The 25,026-nt window shown below is 41.4% G+C and overlaps 2 protein-coding genes across 5 annotated transcripts in view; one reads left to right on the top strand and one right to left on the bottom strand.

The window, feature by feature from the left end:
- Positions 1–7,501: 7,501 nt before the first annotated feature.
- On the bottom strand, positions 7,502–20,961 carry TMEM169 (transmembrane protein 169). 3 transcript variants are annotated; one of them, XM_061609221.1, is made up of 3 exons: positions 20,276–20,961; positions 12,476–13,029; positions 7,502–10,138 (listed from the first exon to the last, which is right to left on the bottom strand). In XM_061609221.1, exons 2-3 carry the CDS (start codon positions 12,780–12,782, stop codon positions 9,516–9,518), a joined length of 930 nt encoding a protein of 309 aa, XP_061465205.1. In that variant the 5' UTR covers positions 12,783–13,029; positions 20,276–20,961; the 3' UTR covers positions 7,502–9,515. The 3 variants fall into 3 exon arrangements, with proteins under 3 accessions (XP_061465205.1, XP_061465204.1, XP_061465206.1); XM_061609220.1 differs by having other exon boundaries at positions 20,284–20,961; XM_061609222.1 differs by lacking the exon at positions 20,276–20,961 and adding an exon at positions 16,162–16,497.
- The window catches only part of PECR (peroxisomal trans-2-enoyl-CoA reductase), a 19,046-nt gene continuing 14,777 nt past the window's right edge, over positions 20,758–25,026 (top strand). The window contains exons 1-2 of one of the 2 annotated variants that reach the window (XM_061609224.1): positions 20,758–20,893; positions 24,215–24,348. In XM_061609224.1, the coding sequence (XP_061465208.1) occupies positions 20,773–20,893; positions 24,215–24,348 (255 nt within the window). In that variant the 5' untranslated portion in view covers positions 20,758–20,772. Of the gene's footprint in view, positions 20,894–21,278; positions 21,466–24,214; positions 24,349–25,026 lie in introns of those variants that run through there. The other variant, XM_061609223.1, reaches the window with a different exon arrangement.

Below are 25,026 nucleotides of genomic sequence, written 5' to 3'. Positions count from 1 at the left end.
CTGTGGAGACATGCATAGGATTGCACCATTAATATCATAAAAGAGAATAAAGATGGGAGGTTGGTAAAGAATGTAACCTTTTAAAAAAGAAATCTTTTCACACACTGTATAACAGCAAGTCCAGGCTTGCCACCCCATGTACTCGTAAGGCTGCAATCCTATACTCCCACTTATCTGAGACTTAACTCAATTTTTATTTTTACTTTACTTACTTTACTTTAGATAGATAGATAATAGATGATAGATAGATATCCATCCTGCCCTTCCAGCAGGAGCCCAGGGCAGCAAACAAAAGCACTAAAAACATTTTAAAACATAAAAACAGACTTTAAAATACATTAAAACATCTTTAAAAACATTTTAAAAGCTTTCAAGACATCTTTAAAATAATTTTTTTAAAGGTTAAAAACATTGTTTTTTTAAAAAGGTTTAAAAACATATTAAAAAGCAATTCCAACACAGACACAGACTGGGATAAGGTCTCAACTTAAAAGGCTTGTTGAAAGAGGAAGGTCTTCAATAGGCACCAAAAAGATAACAGAGATGGCGCCTGTCTAATATTTAAAGGGAGGAAATTCCACAGGATAGGTGTCGCCGCCACACAATGAGGCTTACTTCTGAGTAGATATGTATAGGATTGCAGTGCTAACAAAGAGCCATGACCAGTCTTATCAGTTTTCTGATAAGGCATAGGTTCTGACAAAATGCCAGGGACAAACTTGCACATAAAAACTGTTCAAGCAAGTGGTCTATTTGCGTAACAGTGAAAATGGAAATGGACTGTCTTCAAGTTGATTCCTATTTATGGCAACCCTATGAATAGGGGGCTTACCATTGCCTTCCTCTGAGGCTGAGAGGCAGTGACTGGCCCAAGGTCACCCAGTGAGCTTCATGGCTGTGTGGGGATTCGAACCCTGGTCTCCCAGGTTGCATGATGCATGTAAACTCCAAGCTCCACTTTAATTAAAACAAAAATCACAGCTTTCTGTTTTTCTTTTCACAGAAACAAATTGGTGATCTCACATGAGTTTATGGCTTCCACATTACATTGCTCATGCAAGCATTCTTCTTCAAATCATCCAGTGGAATATTGAGAACTGACTGAAATAAACCCATAGGATACATGCGTTTGCCTCATTCATGAATTTACGTCAATAAATGTACACCTAAACGTCCTAGGCAAACTCTGGGAAATATAGCAGGATAAGGCATTGCTAACTATATAGATGTTTAGGAATATGCATGTTTATACAAGTTAACAGATGAAACCGCTACTGGAAATATAATTTCCAGAGGTTGGGCTCAACCGTTTTTGTTTTGATCCAGAAAGCTGTATTTATGTGCCTGTATTTATGAAGCTCACTGGGTGACCTTGGGCCAGTCACTGCCTCTCAGTCTCAGAGGAAGGCAATGGTAACCCCCCTATGAATACAGCTTACCATGAAAACCCTATTCATAGGGTCGCCACAAGTCAGGATCTACTTGAAGGCATTCCATTTCCATTTTTTTTCATTTATGATAAATTCAACTAGCAGGAACCTATTCAAATCCATTACTATTTTATTATTATATTTATATCCCACCTTTCCTCCAAACTGGTATACAAACATGGCTCTCCCAATCCTGATTTTATCCTCACAAGTTAGGTAAGTTAGGTTGAGAGGCTGTGACTAGCCTGTGGTTACCCAGTGAGCTTCATGGCTGTCTGGGGATTTCAACCCTGGTCTCCCAAGTCCCCGGCTGACACTCTAACCACTACACCACACTGGTTACTGCCTGTAGCATTCTAGCACAATACCAAAATTAATGTAAAACTTGTGTTTTTATTTTAATTCTCTTGTTAAATCATTTCTTCCTGGGTGGTCTAATTATCTGTGGTCATCCATGTTTGCAAAGTATTGTAGATGTGCTTCCATTAAATATATAAACAATTATGCAGCATTACACCCCTACTGTGTCCCTCATGGGATCTTGAAAATCTTTGCTAATAATGTAAAATGAAATGTTTACTATTGATCTTCCCCCAGATCTGGTGAATTTACATGGAACTTCTCTGCAGAATCCCTATCAGGATTCTGGTCCTACCTACATGGCCAAGTCCAGAAAACAGCATTGGAATGGTGCTTTTCAGCCCTCTTATGATATGAGGTGCCACAGGGCACTATTTTATCCCCAATAAATTTAATATCTATTCACTAATAGGCAAAAAACTTCGCGGTTTAAGAACATACCTATAGCCAACAGATATTTCTATCAAACTTTAAAAAGCAGGGAAATTGGGCAGCTATAGTGAATGCACCAGGGGAGCAGGAGACCTGACCTCCTCTCTGAGATATTGTACTACCCTACAAATCTGTCAAAATGCAAACACAATTTGGGTTGGTCTTTCACAGTCCAATCCACTTGCTGTGTAGCTTGGAAGCATTTGGTAACTTGTGCCTCTAAGCATATGGTGAGTCGTGGCAATACCTGCCATCTCCAAAGATGGAGAATTATATTTTTGTATGTTTGTTGGTGTTCTTTTTACTTTGCTTCTTTCCTGTGTTACTAATGTTTCTACAGACAATCTAATCTAGAAAATTTTATTTCCCTCATTATTCATCCTAGAAATCTGTGTTAAATTTATTTTTATTAATTTCAAATCCTTTTTATTGGTCAATGTCATATGATGGTGAAGACAGCCTTCTATGTTTCAAATTGGAGGTTATCTGCTATTTCTATTTTGGGTGCATTAACAGTTGAATCTGAAACTGCAGTTTGATGTAAAATCACACTGATCACAATCTGTTGCTACTTCAGCCATGACTCTAGCTGTTGGAAAAAAGAGGATGCATGTTTTCAGCATGCTATGTTTCAACCACTTCATTTAAGGCAAGGTGGGCATGGTCACTTAAAAACATAGAGAACACCTAGAATTTTGCTAGAATATTTTTCTCCTCCCACATGATTTCCTATAGGAAACTTCACTAAAATTGTAAAGTAAATCAGACATATTTAAAATGACCATTTGAACTATAAACTGTCTTAATAATGTTGCTTCCTCTCTGCTAAAACAAGATCAGCACAGCACGTCTTGTTTCTATTATTTGGGCTGATTGCAGGTGTTGCCACCACTCACCATAAGCTTAGAGGCATATGTTACCAATTTTTTCCAAACTACACAGGAAGTGGACTGCGAAAGACCAACCCAAATTGTGTTTGCATTTTGACAGATTTGTAGGGCAGTACAATATCTATGTAAGGTTTTGTTTTGAAATGAGCTTATGGGAAGCATCAGAATGGCATGGGGGTATTTTCAATTTAACATTGCGGAATGTGAATAATCTACGCTGGTTATAGTATACAGACACTCTCGTGGCTGTAGAATTCGAAGCAGCCATTGGGATATTTGGGTCAATGTGTCAGCATGACACTTATCTCTGTTTCTACACCATCTTAATCAGGAGATAGCATGCAGGCCCTGGACCAGTGCCTGAATGCAGTGGTGGGCTGGACGAGGGCCACTAAACTGAGCCTGAATCCTGGCAAGACTGAGGTGGTTCCAGAGTCTGAGAAATTGGTCAGTTGCGTGCTCTGGAGAGGGTTGTACTCCTCTGCAGGAGTAAGTACAATCTTGGGAAGCTTCTAGATCCAGCTATGGCACTGGAGGCCCAAGTGGTTTAAGTGGTTGGGGTTATTGATTTGTTACAGATCAAATTCTTCAGTCTGCGGAATTGGCATTTGTGCAAGTGCCACATAACATTCATTCTGCTCCTGCAAGGAATCTGGACCTCCCTGGCCATTAATATTATGCAGACATCTTGCAGTATTATTTTTAACAGCTGCTAAAAAATTTTTTGTTAAGGCAAGCTTGTCCAGACCTGTAATTTTGTTAGATACATTTGTTTTAAAACTGCTGGTTTTACTTATATTTATGCCTATTTCTGCCAGGAGGGAAGCACTAGATTAAATTGCAACATCCTTTTGCAGAGCATGCTATTCCATTTTATTAGAGAGAGAGGGAGGGAGGAGCCATGGAAACCTTGTAGTCCCAGAGGGAACTTTACCCATTTCCCTTCATTTCTTAAGGAAGATGCACTTGGTATCCTAAACAAAGCCTGACTTGAACAAGTTCAGCCCAGGGCTGAAGCGATGACTCAGCGAGACTGCTCAAGGCTAAACTTAATTTGGCCCTTTTCCAAGAGAATTTAAAAGAATAGGCCTCCTGTTGCATCCCAAGAAAGGACACATTATCTCAAGAGCTCTATCTGTAATGCTGCAGGGCACTGTGGTCCTGATCACAGTGAATGCATTCTGTCTACAGTTACCATTTCCCTTTTTTTCCCATGGTGGCATCCTTACAAAGGCAGGCTGAAGCTCAGTTTACAAAGCAGACAATGATGTGAACAATTATGGACGGGAATTTTGGACAAGTCATTCACCCTTCTATACTTTTTCCAGAACATCCAAATTCTTAAGACATAAGAGGGAGAGAGGGAAAAAACGTGTCATTTTGCAAGAAGTTAGCTGGACTAGACACAGGTTCCCAAACGCACTTAGGATTTTGAAAAGTGTCTCTTGAAATAAGGTATTTAAGGTGTTATACACCAGCATGAGATAGATTTGCTAGCTACAGAATTGCCATATCCAGAAAAGCTTTCCTTAAACATTTGTGAACTGCAGTGTAGACTGCCACCTGCTGCTCACCATTACTGTCTAGCAATTTTGGATGAGTCCCTATAGAGATGCATGTAAGTGCACGATTTACTTCCTCCACTTGAGCACGTGCACCTGGAGAAGAATCCCCTGCTTACCCATTTTATGAATGAGTATAGAGAAGTGGTATACCAATGATCTGAAATTTAAACAGAACTTTTATACGGGTGGTTAATGCTTCCATTCACGCTATGGAGTAAACTACATGTTTCATTCTACATCAGAAGACACTGGGGAAGTTTCATATTACCCAAGTTTACACATTTAGAAAACAGATATAGGTCCCTTTGCCTTATACACACTACAAAATGCTACTGCTATTCTACAGCTATTCATCTAAGTTTATTTAAAAATCCACCCACAAAATTTCGTTTAACCAGCCTGTCTATCTGCATAAATGCCTGTGCCACAAGAAACGTGCCCCAGAAGAATTCTTCTTTACCTCAGGCCATGGGCTAACTGCGTCTGCATGTAGTCCAGAAAATCCACCACAAGCTAACTGAGTTTTAGAATATAACAACTGATTCAAATATATTTGTCTATGTGCTTGATTATTTTATATTTAATAATGCATCCCACCAGTTTTCCCAGAACCGGTGTTAAGGTACCCAGCCTGTAATTTCCAGGGTTTTCCCTGGATTCATTTTCAAATATTGGTGTTACACTGGCCACTTTCCAATCCTCAGATATGGAGGCGGATCTGAGGGACAAGTTACATATTTTTGTTAGAAGATCACATCTGAATTCTTGAGAACTCTTGGGTAAATGCCATCTAGACCCAGCAATTTGACAGTTTTTATTTTGTCTAACAAGTCTAGAATTTTCTCACTCATCACCACTATCTACCTCAGTACCTCAGACTCCTGCAAAGGTTAGTTCAGGCGCACCCCAGTGGGGACATTACTGTTAGGGGAAAAAAATCCTTTTCCAAACAATCTTTCACTTGTGCTCAAAACTAGCAAGTCACACTAGGAAAGGCTATGTGCTACCCTCCTCAAAACAGTTGGCACCGGCATTAGTGTAGTATGCAGCAACTCTGAATTACCGTATCTTTCCTTGCAGATTAAAGAAGTGACTACGGACACCCCCAGAATTTGCACATACCTGCATGTATCTAGCAGGTAAAACTGATAGCAGGACTGACCTGGAAGTATTTATATCAGGAGTAGCTATTATAACCTATGGCCCTCCAGATGATGTTGGACTCCAACTCTGATCAGCCCTAGCCAGCATGGCCGATGATCAGGAATGATGGGAACTATAGTCCACCATCTGGAGGTCCACAGGTTTCCCACCCCTGATTTCTATGACAGTCAGGCCATGGAGAATTAGGAGGCTGCCTGAAGATGGAGCTGAGAGACAGAGAAAGAACACACTACTCCTGTTTTCCTGACTTACCACAAGGCACCAGTATACAAACTAGAAGGCTTCCAGTTAGTCTTGTCTGACATTTATCACTTAAATAATACAGGCAATAAGAGTCAGGGATGGAGATCACTAGGGCAGATAAATGGTTATATTTCCATAACTTTTTAAAAAAATCGCATGATTAACCAAGGCATTTTTATCAGAAATGCTGAAAGAGCCTTTTATTTTAATCTTATGAATGACAAGTGCTCCTTCCTATACAAATTATCTGAAATCCTGTTAGAATAATCTGACGGAGTGTGCTAGGAGAGAAATGTTTAAAAATCTGCAGTGTATGGTTTCTTCTATTTCTTGATATCCCGCAGCCAGTGTAAGAAATACCACCAACTCCAGTAGACCATTAATCTTTAATGACAACAGATTAGAGCTTAAAGCTGGGAAATCAAGAAAGACCCCATCTCAGTGCAGAACTGTTAACGTTGGGTGGGGGAGAGTGAAAGGATGTGAAGAAAAAAAGTAGAAGTAAAAGGTAAGAAGAAATGATACAGAGCCGCCATCCATAGCACTTTCATACCAGTCAAGCAAAGGAAAACAATGGTACATTTTGAGCAAAAGATCAAGGGGAGAGTGTCAGAAATCAAATAAATATTAGGAAATAGGTCTTTTAATCTCCCAGTACAAACATGGGAGTAATTAGACACATTCCGCTACTAAGCTCTTTGGGGAATTCCAGCAAGATAACAGTGGGTGCATACGGATGTATCATTAAAGCAAGAGCTGCAGCAGAATCTTCTCCAACTTCATTCCATCTTCACACTGTAAATCAGGGTTGGGAAGACTTTAACCTTGCATTATCTACTTTTTTCCCACTAGAACGCTGAGGTCCACCAACCAGAGCCATGTGAAAAATAATAGCTCAGGAGAGTGGACAGGCACTAAAAATTAAGGAACAGGGTGCCTCTGAGTGCTTGGCTCATAGTCCTTTCACACAAAAATCCACTCCTGATTTCCCTAAAGACTTTCTTCCTGCAGCCTAATTTATGGGAGACTGCGGGGATCTACTGCAAGTTATCTAGAGATCTATTATTAGATCCTGAACTACCTTCTACCCACTTCTAATATAAAATGATGGACATACATACTGGTGAATCAAACACTGGCCTTGCCCCTCCTTCTGCCATGCTTCAGGCAGGGTGCTAACCTCTTTGAAAAAATATTTATGAAAATGCTGCATGTACATTTTAAAGTGTTTGTCACCTTTTTTAAAAAAAGGAAAAGTCTTAAGTTGCAAACCTGCTCTGATCATGGGAGGGGTCAGACTGCTGGTAATGTTATTGTGCTGTGCACAAACACCTTCTGCTACAAACTTGCAGAAACATTTTTTCCTCAGCTTGACCTGGCAAGAAAATGGTTTGAACAGAATGTGGCAAATGTACTTTAAAACAGTCCCCACTGTTTGCAAAAAGTTACATTTGCACACACCCAATGACACACCATCAGCAATAATTTGTGAGTGGAGAAAGGAAAGAACATTGTGCATTTCAACCACAGCATGGCTTTTAATGAAGTTAGTAAACTTTACAGACACTTTGCAACATTAGGCAGAGAAAGAATCTACAGTTTACAAAGGCATAACAAGGCAAATACAAATAGCACCAGCACTTGGGCTCAACCTTGTTTATCTCACATTAGTCCATAGATCAGATGTCCCCAACCTGCTGCCCTCCAAATGTGTTGGACTCCAACTTTAATAATCCCTCACCATTGGCCATGCTTGCCAGAGCTGATGGGAATTTGAGTCCAGCAACATCTGGAGGGCACCATATTGGAAAGACTGCAATAGACTGATTATGAAGCAAAGAGGCCCAATAATGCATAGTAGAAAATAGATAATTTATGTACACACTATGTAATTACCAGCCCCAAATACCACAGTATTTGTCCTATACAAACAATTAGAGCACTCTATTGTATCCTTTATTATATTAACTCACTTCCTACCTCATTGTATAATCTGTGCAATCAATAAGTCTTGTGCTAATCATCCACACAAACATAGCTTGATTCACAATGCATCTTACTGATGTTGTACAGGTTCCTCCCCCCCCCTTTCCATTACATTATATTAAGGAAAGTTTCTATTTCAGGTTGGCTATACCAGACACTAGAATTGGGGACACAGAGACCACTGAAAAACTCTAGGGCAGCCTTTCCCAACCAGGGTGCCTGCAGATGTTGTTGGACCACAACTCCCATCAGCCGCAGCCAGCATTGCCAATGGTCAGGAAAGATGGGAATTGTGGTCCAACAACATCTGGAGGCCCACTGGTTGGGAGAGGCTGCTCTAGGGGCTGGATAAAAGGGGAGGGAGCCTGATACAGCTTGCAGCATTCAGGTTTCCTCTTCTTTCCCAGGAGACAATTTTTGGGACTCTAGCTTATAAGACAACACCCTCCATCATCACAGGCTATAGGTAATTGCATTTGAACCCTGTCTTAATGGGACATACTGTCCAATTAATTCATTTCAGATTGCATTCATTTCCCATAGCACCTGGCAGCTCCCTGTTTTCAGCACAAGGAAGAGGCAGTCATCGACTGGAAGAATGTATTTGCATGTTCACACTGGAAGATCTGGTTTGCAAAGGCAGGAAGCTTTGGAGCACATTTCTATTCCCCTCTCAACAAAGCAACCCAATAAAACTGAATTTTTGTCACTAAGCAATGTGCTTTAATAAAATCCAGTAAGAAACACTAATCAGACTAGCAGTATGATTAGCCAGCAGTATTATCATACAATGAGTGGTAGATTATTACCCAGCACATTGGTTTTTCTTATTTATTTGAGAATCTTCAGTCCATTTTATACAATCGGTAGAATCAAGTGGTAAAGCTGTTACTGGACTGAACCGTATCAGGCTGTGGACAGGGGACTGGGGTTGAATGCTCTTTTACAAAATCCCTGCACGAAGACAACCAGCATGTCAGAAAACAAGTTTTCAGTCTACTCTTCTCAAATACATTCTATTTTTGAATGCGTGGGGAGATATTTAATTTGTTCAAACATGCAACCCTTCACTTGCAGCCTGAAGTGGCATAAATTAGGTCTGGGCAAGGTATTTACCACAAGTCAAGGTATTTACCGCATCATGTTAAATATCAGGAAATCAAAAATACAGTTAGGCTAGCACATGCTAGCTTTTCACAAAAAGATAATTTTTGGTAGGAGGGGGAAGTACTCAAACTTAAAATCACCCCTTTATTTTGAAGTGGTACCATCCAGGAAGGAAGGACCGTGCCATGTCCTTCCCTCACCCCCCCCCAAATGTCTGAATTGCCTTTAAGAGTTTTATTCCACAAGACTTGAGTGTATGTGCATACTTCCTGAAATCACTATAGGTACATTTACAATACCCACGAACATGAGGAGTCAGAGTCACTTAAAGCAATGGCTCAGACTGCTGATATCTCTTCACCTTGTGCTGAGCCTTTAGCCGACAAGCTTCCTGAGACATTGTCAGAATCTAGTAGCTCAACAATACTGTATGGGGAACAATCTTCTAGGCCCATCTTGCTACAGAGCCAGCCACAGAATCCTTTCTCCATATCCCTCACAGCATGCCACCAATCCCCGAATGCCCATGAGATCTGTGTCACTGCTGTATAGAGGCCCAAGGAGAAAGAAACCACCATGATTATGATAGGATAGAAGATAATTAGAAAAGGGCAGAAAGTGATCTTGTGCCAAAAGGTCCTCTCTTCATTGTACACCAGGAAGACATTGTACCAAGCAATGGTCCCATAGTAAAAAGAAACCACAAAGGACATGATGAAGATGACAGGGAGACAAGCAAGGCTCCAGAGAAAGACATGGGGGCCTTTATCAAGCCCAATCTCACAAGCCTTTTTCCCTTCAGGAATGTCTGTTTTTGGAGGCTCTTTTGACCTAGCCAGCTCTTGCAGTTCCTTGTCAGTGAGTGAAACATGGATGTCCACCATCTGGCCTTTCTTCTTTCCTCTCGTAATGGTTCCAGTTAAAGTAACATATCTGCTATCTAAAGGCATGGCCCAAGAACCTAGGAAGAAAGAGAAACTAAATCAGTTCAAGGCAAAAGCAAACTGAGGATTTAAATGCATTTTCTGCAACGCCATAAATGTACGTTGGAAAACTGGAGATGGCAAAAAATTAAATTTGTTTGAGGCATTTTGGTTTGTTTTACCACAGTTGCTGGCTGTACACACACACAGAGCATAATGCAACATAGTTAACTAAGTTTGTGGCACACAATATATAAAGTTTACAGGCTAACCTTGTGGTGGGTTCGAAGGATCCTGCCTCAGCACAGGTGGAAACTAGGTGATTTTGTGCAGCCCCACCACAGTTATTCTATAAGTTTCTCATTTCAGGACCTAACTCAACAACACATTTAAAGCAACTTAACCATAATGCATGACTTAACAAAAGGTGGAGGTGACAAATTGGGAACAAATTCTTTCCCTGTTTAAACAGTGGCCTGGAATTATGTCTTAATTATGTCTTCTTAAACTATGGTTTGAAGTTGGTTTGTTTCAAAAAACCACAGTAACGATTAACCATGGTTTGTTAGGTTGGGATGACACAGCAAGATGTGGTTAAAGGAAAATCTTCCCAGCTTCTTGTGGCCATAGCATAGGTCAGGGAGAGAAGCTTCCTTGCGGTTATTATGCATTCATGTGCTGGCAAAACAGATGAAAAAAATCTTTTGGTTAAGGAACAGAAAGCAGGAGTAAGAATAAACTGACAGTTTCCATAATGGAAGGAAAGACAATGGGATCCCCAAGGGATCTATACTGGGGAAAACAGGAAAATTTAGCATTTATAAATTATCTGGAGAGACGGAAGAACCATGTTTGTAAATGACACCATAATTATTAGGAAAATGATATCCAAATCGATGGAGAAGATGGATGGAGAAGAGCTTCAGAATGATTTCTCAAAATTCACATGAACAGGCAGGAAAATGGCAAATGAGTTTTTAAAAAAGGTAGGAGTGATGCAAACAGAAACCAATAAAATAAAATAAAGCTTCTGAACTCGTTTTGTCTACCCAGAAAAAAATATATTAGGATGGTTGTGAACAGTTCACTGAAAACTGTAAACTCAGCGTGCAATGGCAGTGAAAAGGGCAGAATTTATTAGGAAAGGGATTGAAAACATCAAGTATTATAATGTCTTTATATCAGGGATAGGAAACCTGTGGCCTTTCAGAAGTTGTTGGACTCCAACTCCCATCAGCCCCATCCAATATGGCCAATAGCCTGGGAGGATTGGAGTTGTAGTCCAACAACATCTGGAGATTCCTCATCCCTGCTTTATATACATAAATGGAATAACGGGTATTAGTTTGGTCACTCTATGTTACAAAGGTTATACTGGAAACGGTACAGAAAAGGGCAATCAAAATAATTAGAAGAGCTGGACCACATTCTCTATGAGGAGAGGCCATTGTCTGAAACATTTTAGTTTAGAAAAAAAGATGACTAATGGGAGACATGATAGGGTTTATAAACAGGCCTCTGGGGATGTCTGTGAATTACTGTCATTTTGCTCTGGGGAGGTCTGTGAATTCTAATTCATTTTGCTCATTTAGCTATTTGTAATCCAATTAACATAATATCCTCTAGCTATCTGCTCTTTTATTCCTACAGGAAAAAGGCTCATCACTTGTACATACAGCAGTTTATTTATTTTTTGCTCTAAACAGTTGTACCTGATGTAGAATGCATAGTTCAAAAGCTTACTTGCATAATTTTAAAATATATGATATTTACTCAGAGGAAAAGACAGAATAGTTTATAATAAATGCTATTGGAGATCGCCAATTTGTAGAGTCAGCATAAGTCATAATCTACTTGAAGGCACACACACACACACACACACACACACACACCCCAATGTGTTCAATAGGATTCACTCTTTGTTAATGTATATATAACTGAATGGTTGTCCAAAAGTATAGTAATAAATCACACACACAACCCTCAATCCAGCTCAAGCATGTGTACTTAGGTGTGCCAAAACCCATCAAGAACAAGGGTTTTAGGTGCACATAACTATATGACCAGACTGAAAACTGCCTGGTTTTATTTTCCCCAGGTTTATCTCCTTGTGTGATCAAACCATAATACTCACATCTCTACATAGTGCCAATTGAGAATAACATTTTTCAGATAACAAAAGCAGAAAATCCTTTGGGCATTTTGTACAAATTTGGAGAGGGAGGGAGGGGGGAAGAGAGAGAAATAATAAGTCATAATCTGAGAATTGCTTCCCTGTGTGATCAAAGCCAAGGAAGCCTTTTCCCTAACACACATTCTTATGAGGAAATGAAGCATGCACTATGAATCACAAACCGCTTGTTCCAGGGCATTACCATCTCCAGTAGGCTGTCCCAAGAACTTGGAGCCTTCCTCCGAGCTTCTCTCACTCCCATCCTCATCCACCTGTTCTTCATCCACCTTGTTCTCATTTCCTGACCGGTAGACTATTATCGATTCAGGACGGGACTCCTTCTTCCTCTTTTTTCTTCTCTTGGTGGTGGCTTCTCCATCGAAGGTCACTGCAGTAGCCACAGCCCTGCGTAAGGAGCTGCGGTGCGGACTTTGCATCCCACCCTTACTCTCCTTTAGCACAGGCTCCTCTGTCGTCTCACCATTACTTTGGAGCCTCTCGCTGGGCATCTTGGCAAGGTTAAATAATGACAGCCAGCTGTTGGGGATGCTTTAACTGGGATTCCTGCATTGAGCAGGGGGTTCGGCTCGATGGCCTTATAGGCCCCTTCCAACTCTATGATTGTATGATTCTATGAAACAAAAAAACCCAGCTTCTGCACTTATGAGCCATTAATATCGATTTGTAGGGGTGGGTGCTCCATCTAACAGCAGCAACCATTTCACAGCACTGAATGAAAACATTCCATTCCTAACCCTAAAAATGAAAGAAAAAGGAGATAGTAGTCAGGGTACATATAAACCCAAACCATCTATTAAAACAGGAGGAAGGAACTTGTGGCCATCCAGACATTGTTGGACTACAACTCCCATCATCCCTGACCCATGGCTGAACCTGATGGGAGCTGTAGTTCAGCAACATCAGGCACCGGGGGGGACGGGGGACGGACAGGTTCCTCATTCCTGCATTAAAATAAAAGCTGCATCCTAGGGCATTTGGCAGGCATATTTCTTTATTAAGAACTTATATCCTGGTAATTTTCAAAAGAAAGTCAAGGCAGCTAACAAATCAAAATGTCACAACAATATTAAAATATAGCAACCTTCAATTTTAAACCTAATCATAATATCTAAGTGCTAAACATGCAAAACCAAAATCATGACTGCTTATGGTACGCAAGGCTCTGAACCAGATTTAATGTTCTTTCTATAATGAAAGTAGTATTAACTCTGTATTGAAGCTTTTTGGTTGAAAGAAGGCATGTTTAAATACAGTTCAGATGGCCTACTAGAAAGAGAGTGTTGCACCTGGAAGACACTAACTCTAATTGATACTCAATATAAGAAGATTGCCAAGTGCCCTGCAATGAATTGCCACCACTCAGCCTAAGTTCCCTATTTAAGAAATGGCACCGACAGAGGCTTATTTTTGTGTGCTGTCTGTACCCACTGTCTGGGCCCCACAGACGAAACAGAGAGCAGAAAGCAAAGAGACAATATTCCCTCAAAGGTGGTGTTAAAGGGGAGGTAGGCAGAGGGGCCCAGCTTTTCTACCATCACCACCCTTGACAAACAACAAGTTCAACTTGTGCCCCCATTGCTGGACTTCTGTGGTTACTTGAAAGAAAGTTATTTTTCACATTGAAAAAACAACTTGATCATAAATTGGAAGTTATGGATGCAATCCTAACCATGCTCACTTAAAAGATGACTCCACCAAAATCAATTCACCTTACTTCAGATAAAATATGTTGAGGATGAGCATGTTAATGAGAAATATACTGCTATTGAATTTTATATTGTTTTATTGTTATCTGTTGTATTGTTATTTTGTTTTATATTTGATGTATCCTGCTCTGGGATCACTTGTTTGATGAAATAAATAAATGAAAATATTCTATATTTCATAAAATCAGACAAAGCTTGACCCTCCCCTACGTCACTTTGCCCCCCCCTTTGCCTTTGTGTATTTAGGTATGGATTTAGGACTGCTTTGTGTATTTTCCATGTAGGAAAATATGTATATATACCATTGTGTGAATTACAAAGTGAGTAATTTGCCCCCTGCTGTACACAGATTTGTAATCCAAAACACAGCCTCAGGTGGGGGGGGGAATTCAGCCCTCAAATCTTCCCTCTCCCCAGACCATACCCCTCTCCAGGCCATAATACTCACTGGCCCTGCTCTGCACCCTCATGGAGTGCTTTTATCTGGCTGGCATGGGTCCTTGAGCTGCGATAACGCCTGTTTCTTGCCTGGACAGAAAAAGGTGGTTGGTGTGTGTGTGTGTAGAAACTACTGACTTTTGCATGACTGGAATGTAGCCTACTGTACAAAGCTGAAAGTTACGTCTATAGATCTGCCCACTTTTGCCAGTGGCCCCATCCATTGCTGGCACGCATCCCCCATAAAGTTGCCACCAAGGGAGTGTGGCCCTTGAGCTGAAAAAAGTTCCCCACTGCTGCCTGACTAGAGCAGGGGTTCTCAAAGTGTGGTATGTGAGCTTCATTCAAGTGATCTGCACTGTGCATGTGGACTTGTAGTTTGAAGATGGGAGATGGCACATACATTGCATTAAATGTATTGACTTTTAAATGTATTTTATTTCTTATATCAATCTTATTGTATTATAATTTGAACTCTATGCTACAGCAGTTGCTACAACAGGCAGAAAAATCTGTAAGTGGTCTGCCAAGACCCTCAGCAATTTTCAAGAGGTTCGTGTGGAGAAAACGTTTGGGAATCCCTGAACTAGAGTTCAATCACTGCACCCATTGCAAACACACAACACAAAACAAGAACCTGACAGCAACTATCAAATATTTTATTACATTTCCTATAAAGAGATTATTACTGCGTAGAGGAAAAGTAATGTATAAAGCTGCCTTCATGCTTATGCACCAAGAAGAGCATAAAAATGTCTATTTTGGTCTAGAGAAGTGTGTGTCAGAAAGCTAATGCATGTATTGGCTTTCCAGCTACAGCAGCAATGCCAAAGTATATGCCTATACAACCATTCCTATGTTATTTTATATACACTAATTTATGTGGGTATGAATTAATGTCATACTAATTAGTGAAAATTAAAATAGTCAGCAGCAACCTAGGCAGGAAAGGAAATAAGAAAGAAGAGAATATTGGTAAGGACTGCAGAGGTAGCAGTTGGTTAACAGGCAACATATCCTATCTGTTACTAAAACCCTAGAGAGAGTGCTTGCGGGGAAAATGCAGTGAACTTTTAGATGTACAGAATCAATTGTTATCATGCAGAATGCTACTGCTGTGTTTTTGAGAGATTTTTGGGGCTTCCTGCTGAACCTGTAGAGTTCAATGAAATTTTCACTATTTGTTTAGAGGGCCTTCTATTTCACAAAGTAAAAGGGAGATGTGGACAGCTTTATTCAACACCAGATACTATATTGCAATGCTTTTATGACAGCAGGGCAGAAGCTAATTAGAATTTACAATTTACAAAAAAAAAAAATTGAAATGACAAATTATAACCATGCTTGAACTTCTACCCAAAATACCATTAGGGCACTTTTCAATGTGAAAGTGGTAATTAAGTTGTTCTGGTGATGAACGATCATCACTTAAACCAAGATCTCAATGTACTGCTAATGAAGGTCCAACAATTAGAAGAAAATTCACTAATAGGAAAAAACCTTGCGGTTTAAGAATGTACCTATAGCCAAGAGATATTTCTATCAAACTTTAAAAAGCAGGGAAATTGGGCAGCTATAGTGAATGCACCAGGGGAGCAGCAGACCTGACTTCCTCTCTGAGATGTTGGACTGCCCTACAAATTGGTCAAAATGCAAACACAATTTGGGTTGGTCTTTCACAATCCACTTTCTATGTAGCTTGGAAGAATTTGATAACACTCACCATATGCTCAGAGGCAACTGGATTGTTTGAATGACTCCTGATAGGAGTTAGGATGTTGCTGTGTGTCTTCCTATGCATTTGCTTGGAGAGGCATCTTATATGCTTGTATCCTATGCAACACATCCTATGCAGATGTCACATCCAATGCACAGCTATGGTTAAGCAGCAATTTCAATCTGCATAGATATCACATGGAGAAGAAACCAGCAACCTTTCCCAATTAGTGCATAACTGGAGGTTGTGCACTTCCCCTGCTTTGTGTTAACTGTAGAACAGGAGCATTGGCACCTCTCTTTTGTTCCAGAAGAAAGGTTTTCATAACATAGGTGCTAGAGGCCACACTTAGCAAGGCAGTGATGTAGGGGTTGTCAGATTGCAACCCAGAGGTTCCACCCACTGGTACCATTTTAATCTTCCTCAGGATATGAGCATCCTCATTACTCTCACTTCATTTCCTCCCTGATTCTTTTGTCTGCCCTCCCCCTGCTATAGTGAGGAAGCCTCATTTGTGGCACGCAGATGGAGAAGGGACAAAGGACCGGGGTGGGGTGGGGAAATGAGGTGAAAGTACCAATGGTGTCTGTAGCCTGAAGCAGTTAGGTTCAAAAGGTAGGGAGGGGACCTCCGGGTTGCAACCAGGTAATCTTTCATGGCAGCTTTTCTAAATTTGGGGTAGAGACATACTTACAGTTCTGCCAGGTCCAGTGCGTCACCACCTCTCTCTTCTGAAAACGGGGGCACACAATGCTAGTCAAACCCTGTCCCTTTTTACTGTAAAACCTGGTAGGATCAGCTCAAGCGTGTTTTCTAAAAATTCAGCTTCAAACAGATTTTGCAACTGATCAGATCAGCCCATTCCCCCTTCAGGTGTGGCCTACAGCTATGTTAATCTGGAGCAGAAGAAAGAACAAATGCCACAGTACCTGTGTGTAATTAGAATATTGTGGCCTGAACTTTTACTGGTAGCAAGCTTAACTCATCAGAACCATACACAGACACACATGTGAAGCTGATTGGTCCCTACAAAAGTAATTGACACAATAAATTCTCCAAGAGATCTCACATGTTTAGTGTGTTGTTACCATCACAAACTAACACAACTACTTCTTTGGTTTCCAGTACTGTGGAACTAAAGATCCATGTCAATAAAATATGGGCTAGCACCACATACAGAGCAACAGTTAACTCCTCTACTTCTCCTGCCATGTTTGAGTTGAGGTTTCTTTTGCCAAGTGTTTCTTCCTAACCAGTATCAGAACATAACCAACTAAAAAAATAAAAATAAATAAAGCAAGCAAACTGGTTTGAAGCACAGCTCTCTGATGCATGGATTTGTTTGACAAAAATTGACTTGCAGTCCCTTCTATTGCTTAAGAACATTCAATTGTTCCATCCTTTTTCTAGTTTTATAGAATGTATATACAACTTCTTTTGAAAATATACATATCAAATAAATAAGAAATCAGAATCAATTCCCAAAGAGAAACTGGGTGATGCCTTCTTTTGTGGGGCCAAAACTGTCTAAAAGGGAAACATATAATAAAAATAAATGACTATTTTAGAAAGTATCTGGTATTAGAGTTCACATGGATGATTTAGGCTGGTGGTTAACTCATCAATAAAATGCAATTACTGTTTTTGAAATTATTTTGATATAGTCCTGGCTCCCAACCAGAGAAGCAGACTCATGACTTGAAGATTGGGTTTTTCTGCATGACGCTTTACTCCAGAAATCAGAACAGGGATCTTGCATCTCATGCCAGGCCTAAACCAGAATTCAAACAGGAGCAGGCGTCTAGACATTGGAAGCAACAGCAGATGGATTGTTGTAACAGAAAATACTAACAGTGCTATTTCTTACATACAGAAAAAGGAAGAACACTTAACACTATGAATTCAGGCTCTTCTAAGCACAATCTGCAAGGTGAGGGCTGTGTTGGGGGATGGATGAAATTGGGCTACTTCTAAACATCTCTTCTCTAACCTTTGCAACTTTGGAGACATGCCAGTCTCTGACTCTGCTGACTTGGTTTCATTTTCCCCTGCCTAAGAAGTTCCAATGTTTTTGTTAGCACTTATCTGTTTTGCTGTTACACTTGGTTTTGGTGCTGGCAGACAGCTATCACCAGCTGGCTTAGAGGCTTCTGGAGACACATTCTCGCTTATCCCCTCATTTCTTTCATCAGTGCTGGCAATGTCCTGCCCAGTGTTGGTAACCCCTTCTTCAGCCTTCCAACCTTGCCAGAGATTCTCCTTGGGGCCCATGACACATATTAGAGCTCACATGGATAATTCAGGTTGGTGGTAAACTCAACAGAGTTCCATTAGGGTGATGGTTCCACCAATGTGATTGAAGATGTGAGGCTGCTATCTGTAAATCACTTAGGTTGACAGACCAGGTGCTTAAATGTGCTCAGTACTATTGATTTCAGTGTGGCTAACAGAACAACTTTAAGGCCCACTTGGTTCAACGTGACTTATGTCTGACCCAATATGCTTGAAATTGGGCTGTTAAAACGTTATTCATGCAACCACTTTCAGGCTAGAGAGGGAAGGGGACAGTATGCGTTGCAAAGAATTGCATTGAGCTAGTGAGGTGGGACTGATCTGTACTTCACCTGACCAAACGTTTGATAGTATTTGAAGATTACATGTACATCCACTTTTTATTCCTATTGTAAATTATAATTTTGGCACACATTTGGCACACACTTTACACTTGATCTGATCATGCAGGAATCACGTTTCAATGAGCAGACCCAGGAAAACACCTAGCCCAAAGTAGACATGATAATGACAAAGGTAAAAAAGGTACGTCTTCCATCACATAAACACACTTACAACCAGATGTGGCCATTTGGGGTGTAGAATTAACATACAATCTACTGATGGCCCAGGTGGGTGCACTACTGGTGTGCAAACTGTGAATGGGCTGACTCGTGTTATGTGTATATATATATCGTGCACATGTGGAAAGCTTACACTGGTAAGTAATTTACCTGGCTGCCATCACATCCCTTTACCTCTATGCACATCCACTCAGAAGTAAGTCATACTATGTTCAGTGCATAGGGATTGTAGCCTAAATGACCCAACAATGGAGAGGGGGAACTAGTATTTGTAAGAGGTAATAGATGGCACGAGCACTATATTATGAAAATCGTGGGCCCTATACCAGGGCCTTGTAAGCCAGCCTTGTTCAAATCTCCAACATCAGGGGAAAAAAATCAAGTGCAGGGTCAAGTTTAGATATTATCAACTGTTCTGCAACCTTTCCATAGACCACTCAAATGGAGTTCGTGGACCACAGGCAGTCTATAGAACATGGTTTTGAGAATCATCATCCTGCTTACACAGGAGCTGCTCACAGCAAAGCAGGCTGGGGTAACATGAAAGGAGCATCACAGTTAAAGCTGAAAGCCCAGAACGGTATTACAGTTTGCTGCCAATTTCCTCATACAAAGTGATTCAACCTAACGCTTAGTAAGTAAATCCTACTTATTTAATTGACACTGATTGACTTGGAAAGGAGCTTCACAGTCAAGGTGCATGAGGGAAGGCATTCATGGTTCAAATGTAATTAATTCCATTAAATAAAAACTTTAACTCCACAAAACTCTTCTAACATGTATGCAAGTGTCCCCAGGTACAGGTTTGAGACTGTAGCTCTCTATCCTTCCCTGCAAATAATTCTATACTATAATAAAGTATTTAACTGCATTTTTCACAGTGTATATTGGGGAATCCATTCTTGAGGAACACATTTTGGCAACAGATCTTTGTATATCCCAAACATGCCATTGGCTGGGACACCTCTAACTACTCCAATCATGCACATTATCCCAAGGATCCCTGTGCATTGCTGGAGTAGTGAGCTGGAGTAGTGAGTTTTTTATGGAACATAGAAGAAAAGAACCAATTTCATCAGAATTAGTTCTGATTGTCTCTCACAACAAGCATTACCCACAAGGAGCTGGGGCTCCTTGCCTGACTTTGTGGACCACAGCCCCATTTACAGTTTGTGGGGAGGAGGGGGTGACATCTGGTCTGCACCTGCTTTAATTTAAAAGAGAGAGATGCATAGTCTTCTAGCACCGAAAAATTAAAAACTCACGCGCTTACCCGCTCCTGCACTATCAGCGAAGCCTTGCAGCAGGTCCTGGAAACTGCCTCTGTGTCCTGATCCGCACCTTGTGATAGCATCGGGGGCACGCCAAGGATGGATGAAGCTCTGGTCCTCCTCGGCTGGCAACGTGGGTGGGGAGGTAGGATGTGTCACTGCCTTCTCCTCCTCCTCCGCTATCCTCTACCCCGGCAAGGTGAATGCAGATAGGAAAGGAGGGAGCCCCTCCTCTCCTCTCACCTCACTCCGATGGATCGTCTGCAAAGGAGATGGAGGACAGGGAGACGCCAGAGGGATCCGCTTCAACGGGGAAGGTTGGGAGGAGATCGTTCTCCCTCCACTTTGAACCCCCGCTCTTCTATGAAGTCGACGGGTCTCTGTATAGATCTGTCGTAGAGATGAACAGGACGCTGCTGTTTTCTCTTCCTGGAGGAGCGGCGGTGGGCGAAGTTAAAGTCTTAGATTGCAGCGCTGGGAGGGAGAAATGAATGATCCAATCTCTGCCACCCACTCCCCCACCCCTTCCTTCCTTCCTCCCCTCGGCATATGAGATAATAGAAGAAGAAAGCCACCGTTCCCTCTCGGTGGGCCGTGGGCTGAGCAGAAGAGGTAATAGGCGAAAACCCTTCTCCCACCCTCCGACTGCTGTAGGGAGCAGGGAGGAAAGAGAAAACCAGGCGGAGACAGACCTTTTGTGTTGCGGGGGTAAAAGAGGGAGGGGGAAGATATAATGCCGCCCCTTGCGACCCCCCCTTTCCCTGATGCAATAGGAGAAGATACGGTCCTCTTTGCATCCCATTGGGTCGTACTGGGATGGGGACGCTCCGCCCCCTCAGGTTGCAAAAGGGAGTGGTACCAATAATAATAATAATAATAATAAAATAATAATAATATTTCTGCAGCCGCCTTTGATGGTTCAATTTAGAAGGGGAGGGAAAGTGGGCGGGGTTGGGAGGCAGGTCGCTCGATCACGTGGCTTCAACCCCGTCCCTCGGGTAGGCTGCTGGTGGCTTTGAGACCTTGGACGACTAGAGTAGGCACCAAGATGGCGGCAGCGGTGTCTGGCAGCCGCGGAGGGAGTCGGTTTCTGGCGGCTGGGCTACTTCGCAGCCGTGTAGCCATCGTCACAGGGGGAGGCACAGGCATCGGCAAGGCCATCACCACCGATCTGCTGCAGCTCGGTGGGCAAAGACTGTCCGAAAGGGGAGTAGCCACGGAAAGCCTGGCGTTCCCCAAAGTTGGGAATGGAGTGAGGAGGCGGGGTCCTCCCTCCCTTGGGAATCAATGTGTCAGGGAAGGGGCTGAGGTGAAGCGAGTGCTGCTAAAAGTAGGGTTGCCTCCTGGCTTTTTGTTCCCATGGTTTTAACAGGACTGACGGGAATTCAACATGTGCAGTTCTCTTTCCCCCCCCCCGAGAGGGTGTGTAGGGGGTGACCATCTGTCAAAGAGGTGTGGGTGAGTGTGATGAAGGGTTTCAAAGAAAATTCAGGAGGAATGACTTGTAGAGTCGTCTCAGAATCCTGCTACTCTCTTCCCCCTCTCTCTTGCAAATCCATGTGCTCTTAGCATGAGCTTTCATCTTGGACTTTCACTATTAGATGACACCTGCTTAATTATGAGACTGGCATTTTGGAAATGTTGTTATACTAAGTAGTAAATGTTCCTTGTATTTGGAAGTTGTGTGTGAATTTCCCTCAAAGATGATATGTATGCCTTCCTGTGTAGTAGTGCTTTGCTAGGTGAAGCCTTATGTTAATGGTGAAACAACAATTCTCTTGTCTCAGCTAATTATTAATTTTCTGAAATCTGGGGCACTGTACTCAGTTCAGACTTGCCTTTATAACCCAGATAATCTCTGATGCTGCTTAGACAAGGAGTGGGAAGAAGGTAGATCTGGATCTACTGGTAGATTTCTGAGTCAGTATTGAAATAGATAGCAATGATTGCTGTCTTCAGATTGTTTAACAGTGATAACAACAGAATGAATCCCCCCATTATACAGCTATTATGAAGAAATTTGGTAGTGGGAATGGGATAACCATGAGTGGATTTCCACATGAAGTTCAGTTCTGGTATTTAGAACAAATTCCTGGGCTCAGAATTATTTAATTCTGTGCCATTTGTACCTAGTTCCAGTTGGTGGATTTTAGGATTCTAGTTAAAAAACAAAGTAGCTTCTGCAAGCCTGAATTCCTTGTCCTCTGGCTGTAGGCTGCAGGCACAGGTAACATTTTAAGAGCAGTGAGGCCAGTTTGATCATTTTATTGCTGCCCATATTGCAAAGTACATCTTTCTCTCCCCCCCCCATTTCTTTGAACTCTGATTAAGCAGCTTCAGAAAGTCTTTTGCTGTGTATTCCAAGCTGAACTTGAGGAGAACCTGGTGTTTTCCCTCAGATGGGAGTAGGGAAAAACTGCTCTGATAGTGCTGTATGAGTGTTGTGAGCACTTGTTTTTATGAAGAAAATAATCCAAGGATACCTGCATCACTACAATATCCTGCCATCACTGTAAAACTCTTTTTCGCTGAACAAAAGAGTGTTTTTATCCTACCTTTTCTAGAACAAGAACTAATATCTGGATGTAACATTTTCTTTAAAAGGAGCAAGTAGACCTCCCCCCTCCCACAGCACTATAGGTGGCTGAAGCAGTGCTTCAACTGTTTGAAGGCATTTGCATAGTTGCCCAGGTTTTGAAGCTGGATTGGGTTTAGAGTCGCCATACTGCAAAGATCTGACCTAGCCATTTCACATCTCTTTGGCTGAGCTTTACATCTCAGGTTCAGGTTTTTTTGGTGAAATTTTCTCTCCCTTTAGTGATAGATGAACATGCATTGATGAATGTGCTCACTCAGAAAAATATTTGCTTGGGCATCCTGGCTTCAGACACTACCACAGGACTGTCTGCCTCTTTTATACAGTATAGCACCACAACTGCATACACATAAATACATACTCTTTCACACCTGTGCTATACTTCTGCCGGACAACTGATACAGGGAGAGGAATGCTAGGTAGCTCCAGCCTAAATCTGCCTCTAGCCTTGACATGCTCATGAAAGCCTGCAGTATAGTATAGTGCAGGGATGGGGAAAGTATGGCCCTCTAGATGTTGATGGACTCTAGCTATCATCAGCCCCAATCGTTAAGGCCAGTGATCAGGGATTATCAGAGCTGTAATCGAACAAAAGGTCTCCTACTTGGATGTAGCCCTATTGTATCTTGATATGTATCTTGTTGGCTTTTTTTTGTCACTCTGTTAGAGGATTGCTGTCTCTTGTTAATTGGTGATATATAACATTAAGTCCAGCAAGGCAGATAATGAACTCTGATTCTTTAAACTCTGCTTGTAGCTGATGGATAACCAGATGCTGGACCTACAGGGAAAATGATAGGCAGCTTGAAAAAGAGGTGGATATATCTGTGTGCTGTTTTGGAACCATGTTTCTCAAAGCCTACGAGTGTTAATAAGTCACAACAGGGAATCCGAGTCCTTGTCACTGGTATGCTAATTTGGGCAGGTGATAAAACACTAAACTAGCTCTGTGGAAGATTCACTGTGTAATTTGTGGATTGAATGATGAGTGAAATAAACTAAGGGTGGGCAGTGTCTTTGCCATTGAAAGCTATATACTGCAACATAGCCCATTTTGATTAATGCGTGGTGTGTGTGTGCAAATGCTGGATTGCCAAGCCACAAATTATGGACACTTTCTGTTTTGGTGGGCAATTTTTGGTGTCACCCAGAATTTCCTAGCGTGCTTATGAGAAGGCTAGTGTGACTATTCATGTTGTAGAAAAGGCTTTGGAACTAGTATCTGTACACAGTGCCACGTGTTAAGCAAAGATACCTTGTCGACCCTACTAAAATGCCACAATTGCTGTTGTCTAAAATGCATATCTGTCTCTCTCCCTGCCCCCATTTTTTGACAGGTTGTAATGTAGTTATTGCCTCTCGCAAACTTGACAGATTGGAAGCTGCAGCGAAGGAGCTGGCTGCCAAACTTCCATCCACAGATTCTCCCCAGGTTACCCCTATACAGTGCAACATTCGCAAAGAAGAGGAGGTAAAAACAAAATACTTCTGTGCTGGTGTGTAAAGGGGACAACAGTGCACTGGAGGATATTTCCCTTGGTTGTATTTAATATCATGGAGATAAACAATGATCCCTCACTTTTTTAAAAAAACCCTTTAATAAGATTAAAACAACAGGATGTAGTCTCAAAACTTCTATCCTTGCAGAGTGGGAGTTTCACAATTTGTTTTCGCAGAGGTTGTTGCAAGAGCATTACTCTGTGATTTGAAAAATATTATCTTTACATCTTATTGCATAATTATTTTTAATCCTATGTGTCACTAATAAGAGTCTCCTTTACCAATGTTGAAATTACTCCCGAGTAATTAGTCCTAGATATGCATAGGCTGCACGCACTGAGAAATATACACATGCGGGCTCTTGCACCTGGAATTTGGATCTGGGAACCAGCCAATTTGACTAAACAGAGCTTCTTGATCCTTCCAAAGAAAAACAGGTGCAATGGGGACGGGATGTACTTAAGGAAAGGCCAGTTATTTTAGACAACTTTGTTTTATGAGGAAAAGAAATGTATATGTAATCTGGCTGTTGATTTGACTGAGATGAATGGTTGCTTCCCCATAATCATTGTTTTTATTTTGTGTGGCTTCGAACAATCAGGAAGAGCCATAACTCAGTGATAGAGCATCTGCCTTGCATACAGAAGGT

The sequence above is a fragment of the Rhineura floridana genome, chromosome 2, assembly GCF_030035675.1.
Source record: "Rhineura floridana isolate rRhiFlo1 chromosome 2, rRhiFlo1.hap2, whole genome shotgun sequence".
Lineage (NCBI taxonomy): Eukaryota > Metazoa > Chordata > Lepidosauria > Squamata > Rhineuridae > Rhineura > Rhineura floridana.
This window is presented reverse-complemented; position numbering and strand designations above follow the sequence as displayed.

Excerpts from the sequence above, each read along its gene's own strand:
- TMEM169 (XM_061609221.1), bottom strand. The coding sequence starts at position 12,782 with ATGCCCAGCGAGAGGCTCCAAAGTAATGGTGAGACGACAGAGGAGCCT. Across the intron at positions 10,139-12,475 it reads GGGACAGCCTACTGGAGATG|GTTCTTGGGCCATGCCTTTA; the intron begins GTAATGCCCTGG and ends CTTTCTTCCTAG.